At 50.7% G+C, this 5,000-nt stretch overlaps 1 protein-coding gene across 1 annotated transcript in view; it reads left to right on the plus strand.

Annotated features, from left to right (window-relative positions):
- LOC135251973 (POU domain, class 2, transcription factor 1-like) overlaps window positions 1-2,764 on the plus strand; it is an 8,635-nt gene extending 5,871 nt beyond the window's left edge. The window contains exons 9-12 of the mRNA XM_064329854.1: window positions 1-88; window positions 201-450; window positions 762-850; window positions 1,135-2,764. The exon at window positions 1-88 is cut by the window's left edge and continues 18 nt beyond it. Coding sequence (XP_064185924.1) covers window positions 1-88; window positions 201-450; window positions 762-850; window positions 1,135-1,421 — 714 coding nt within the window. The 3' untranslated portion in view covers window positions 1,422-2,764. The remainder of the gene's footprint in view (window positions 89-200; window positions 451-761; window positions 851-1,134) is intronic.
- The last annotated feature ends 2,236 nt before the right edge of the window (window positions 2,765-5,000 follow it).

The following is a 5,000-nucleotide window of genomic DNA, read 5'->3' on the forward strand; positions in this document are numbered from 1 at the left end:
CTGGTGACCAGTAACCCCGCGCCCACGCTGACGGTGAACCCGGCCCCGCCCCTCACCAGCACGTCCGGCGCCACTCTGGCGTTCACAGGTGAGCTGCCCTCCTGAGCCCGGCTGCAGTACTCAGTCTGTCCTGCAGGGGGTGCTGCAGGCGGCCCCAGTGTAGCGCCTCCTTCCCACACCACGCTTCTGCTTCGTTCCAGGCGCGAGTCTCGGCGCTTTGGCCAAGAGCACGCCGTTGGCCGTCTCCACGGCGACCGCCGCGGTGACCTCGTCCCCTCTCAGCCCCTCCTCCTCAAAGCCTCAGAGCGCAGGGGCGGAGCCAGCGGGGGCGCCAGAGGCGGGGCAGGTGGTGGTGGCCACGCCCGGTCTCTCCGGTGTCAGTTTAGCTGCCATGGCCGCGGCCGCCGGACTCAGCCCCGCCCTCATGACATCAGCGCAGTTCACCCCGGGGTGAGTCGAGCCACACCTACACTGTGGGCGGGGCATAGTCACCCGGGTCACCTGTGTGCTATAGGTACCTGTTATACCTGCACCTGGGTACCTGGTTAACCTTACCTGAGTAATGTTCATCTTCTGTATTCATCTAAGTTACCGCTATGTGAAATGTTTCCTATGTAAGATGTAGTTACTTTTGTGTTACCTCTGTGATAGTTATCTCTCCCTCCCTCTTTCTCCCCCATCTCCCTCACTCTCTCCCTCTCTCTCACCCCCCTCCTCCCCCTCCTCCTCCCCCCCCCCTTCTCGATTCCTCTCTCCCTCAGTGGCGGGTTGCTGAGTTGGGCCCCTGGGGGGCTCAGTAGTGCTTTGGGGCCCACTCTGATGAGCAACACCACTCTGGCCACAATCCAAGGTATGTGGAGACGCAGGCCTGGTTCCGCCAGGTCTGTCACAGCTGGCTCTCCTCTTCCTGTAACGCGTGTGTGCCCGTCCACCACAGCGCCCCCTGTCTGCCACATCGTGTCGCACTCTAGTCTGCAGAAAACTCATCACTTTGTGTCTTTCTTTCCTCCTCTTCTTCTTTCCTCTGTTCTTCTGTTATCTCCTCCTTCTCCCCCTCCCCCCTCCTTTTCCTCCTCCTCCCCCTCCCCCTTTGCCTCCCCTCCTCTTCCTCCTCCTCCTCCTCCTTTTCTCCAGCAGCTCTGGCTTCCAGTGGCTCAGTCCCCATCACGTCTCTGGACAGCTGTGGGAATCTGCTGTTTGCCAACACCAGTTCGGGCGGCGTGGGGGGGACCCCCGGTCTGCTGCCCGCACCCCTCTTCCTGAGCCCCCAAAACCTGTCGCTGCTGACCAGCAACCCCGTCAGCCTGGTGTCCACCGCCGGAACGGGCGGTGCTCTCAACCTGCAGACCAGCGCCGCCTCCCACGTGGTAACCACGACGACCCCCGCCACCGCCATCACCGCGGCCTCCAAGGCCCAGTGAGCTGGCAGCCACGCCCCCCCATCGCCTGCGCCCTCCCTGTTCTCAATATTTCATTATTTTAAATATGTTAATTTCCTCTGAGCAGGGCTGCGATTGGAGGCTTTTATTTTAGGGGGCAACATAATGAGAGAAGGGAGTCTCTCTCCATGGAGTTTGGTGACCATGGTTACCTGACTGACTGAGGCGGTGTGGTCCTGCTGTGCTTGTGGGGGAATTGTGGGAAATGTAGTCCTTCCTGTGGCTTTCCCATTCCTTCCTGTCCAGGACTGTGTCTGGAAAACTAACTGAAAATCTAACCAAAAAGACTTCTGAGAGATTTATATTATTATGTTAATAATGCTTATCACAGAGTGGGTTGGTGCTCTTGGGCCTCTGTGATTGGACGTTACTGACGGGTCTCTCGTAGAGGCCACCAATCACACTGTTTATGACTGAAGCACAGTGGCGTGGAGGTCGGCCTTCTCTCTGTGCCTCTGTGCCTCTGCTTCCTGCGTCTTCACTGCTGTATTTGGCACCTCCTATGTGTGTGTATGTGCCGTGTGTGAGTGTGTGTGTGTGTGTGTGTGTGCACTAGACAGAAGACTTTAACTTGTGTGGAAGCATGTTCTGCAGTTTCTCTATAGAGAAGTACATATGTGCAGTCTCTCTATAGAGAAGTATGTGTGTGCAGTCTCTATAGAGCAGTAAGGGTGTGCAGTCTTTGTTGAATGAAAGGAGGTGTTTCTCCTGGCTTTAGTGAACGCACCGAACGTGCCCTTGTTTCGGGGCCCCCCCAGGGTGTGTTTTGGGGGGGGGGGGGAGCACCCGGACCCCACTGCAGGCACCGGCACCTCTCACATATACCAAAAATTACTGTAGCAAACCTGCCCATGGGGCTGTCTGCAAGACGGGAGCTTAATCATATAATTAATAATAGTAATAACAATAACACTGCAATATGTCTGTCATCCAAAGAGAAGAATATAGCTGATTCACACTGGAGCTCAATGTGACTCTGCTTGCTCAGATGTGTGTGTGTGTGTGTGTAACCAGAGAGGGTGAGGAAGGGTTGGGTGTGTTTGGTGTTCAGCAGGGGACACTAGTTGGTTTTTATTTAAAACGTTTTAAGTGTTGAGTTCAAAACGGTGACCAATGAAAGGATGACAATTCTGATATAATTAAATCAATGTAAATTAAGTTTGTGTTGGCAGATGTTGGGGTTCAGTGGGTTGGGTGGATATAGGGCTTTTAGGTATGGTTGGGTGTTGGGGTTCAGTGTGTGGGTGGATGTTGGGGTTCTGGGCATGAGTGGATATAGGGCTTTAGGTATGGTTGGGTGTTGGGGTTCAGTGTGTGGGTGGATGTTGGGGTTCTGGGCATGAGTGGATATAGGGCTTTAGGTATGGTTGGGTGTTGGGGTTCAGTGTGTGGGTGGATGTTGGGGTTCTGGGCATGAGTGGATATAGGGCTTTAGGTATGGTTGGGTGTTGGGGTTCAGTGTGTGGGTGGGTGTTGGGGTTCTGGGCATGATGATATGGGCTTTAGTATGGTTGGTTTGGGTCATGTGTGGGTGGATGTTGGGGTTCTGGGCATGAGTGGATATAGGGCTTTAGGTATGGTTGGGTGTTGGGGTTCTGGGCATGAGTGGATATAGGGCTTTAGGTATGGTTGGGTGTTGGGGTTCAGTGTGTGGGTGGGTGTTGGGGTTCTGGGCATGAGTGGATATAGGGCTTAGATAGTGTGTTGGGTTTGGGCATGAGTGGATATAGGCTTAGAGTTGTGTGGGTTCATGGGGTGTGGGGTTCGCAGATGGTATAGGTTTAGGTGTTGGGTGTTGGGGTTCAGTGTGTGGGTGGGTGTTGGGGTTCTGGGTGTGTCAGCCATAAATCAAAGCTCAAACCAAAGTAAGAGTGTGTCAGTGGGACTCTTTCTACTTTTGTAATGTCCTCTCCTCCCACCTGCTCACACTGTCTTATATTCTGGGGGGGGGGGGGGGTTATAGGGGCTGGGGGCAAGAGGGGGAATTAAACCCCCTTTTGATGGGTGGAGCCATCATACGCTGTCAAAGACTAGTTTGAACCAATCAGAAAGATTTTGCTTTTTGTTCCGTAACAGCTGGATTGGTTCAGATCAGCTGAGAACGAGAACCCTTCTGTAACTTGTAATTCAGTCCTCCGGTAGCAAGAGGGCGATGTAGCCTTGTCTTTTCCACTTTTGTACCTTAAGCATCTCAACTATTCACTCAGTTTCACTAATCATGTGCACCTGCATGTCAAGCAAGTGAGGTGACAGTGATGCTCTTGGCATTTACTTGTGTTATTAGCATTTACCAGTGACCTCTGTCCAATCAAGTGTACCAGTAAAAGCATATGGTGTGTCAGATGGTGATATTTGATTTTTTGGATTTATTCTTTTTCAAAACAAAGTACTGAATAAGAAATTCCATTAAAACTGTAACATTAGCTCTCATGTAAAATGGCTGCAACAAAGGCTATTTCATATCACAGAACAGTTTGAATAAATAATTTTGTGTATTTTTTAAAACTATTTTGTACAAGTCTGCAGTTGAAAAACGTTTTTTTAAAGTAAAATACTGTCTGTCATCTCATTAATTCATTTTTGCTTTACTGTTATTTAATGTTTCTTTGTACTTCCTGTTAAATTGATGAAAATGTTTTGAAGCAAAATGTCAGCATCACAAGGATGCCGTTGTGTCTCTGTAGTTTCAGTGTGTATCGGACTGTTTTCATCATCTTGTTCTTGACCGGGTCTTCTTTTACCGACTGTTTTGTTGTAAAAACTTGGCGCAGAATAGCTTCTGCCAGTGTGTTAATCGGTCTCTAGAATTGCACTCTCTCTCTTCACTTGGTAATTACTCTCATGACCAGTCACCGAAAGCGATGAGTCACAGGCCTCGGAGCTCCGCCCATTTTGGGCAGACTCCGCCCTCACTATCACTTGACTCCGCCCCCTGTACTGCATAATTGAGGGGCCACCCTTACAGCTACTGACTGCAGCAGCCTGTGCTGGTTAGAACCAGTCTGAACTGGTCTGAACTGGTTAGAACCAGTCTGAACTGGTCTGAACTCAGCACGAGACGCTCTTATCCCCGTAACTGTCCGTGTGAACCCCCGTTTGAGGGGATCCCCAAAATATTCTGCTCTGAGGGGCTACACCCGCTTGTGGCCGGGGGTACCTGTTATCTAGCCCTTACTTTCATAAAATACCTCAGCTGCAGTTTCTTGGCAACTGTCCTCTTTAAGCAAAACTAAACTGCATTGTCTTTTGTTCTATCAGCTGTTCTTCACTTGATTACTTTTTATTTTTAATTTATAGGAAAGTGCTACTGTTAAAAATACTACTAATACTGCAGTGCTGCTGCTCTTTGGGGGTGACGGGTTCTGTGTTCACAATGATCCTGCTTTGCCAAAGTGGGAGATGTGCACTGCCCCCTAGAGGGGAGGAGCGGGCAGGGCAGGGCACTGCTCTGTATGTGGTGAGATTGTCTCGCTCGACTCCCTGAAAGTTTCTCACACACTTATCTGGGGATGAGATTGGGATTTTACAGCATGTGAACCAAACAAAAATCATCATTATTCA

Source organism: Anguilla rostrata, chromosome 3 (assembly GCF_018555375.3).
Source record: "Anguilla rostrata isolate EN2019 chromosome 3, ASM1855537v3, whole genome shotgun sequence".
In the NCBI taxonomy this organism is placed as follows: Eukaryota; Metazoa; Chordata; class Actinopteri; order Anguilliformes; family Anguillidae; genus Anguilla; species Anguilla rostrata.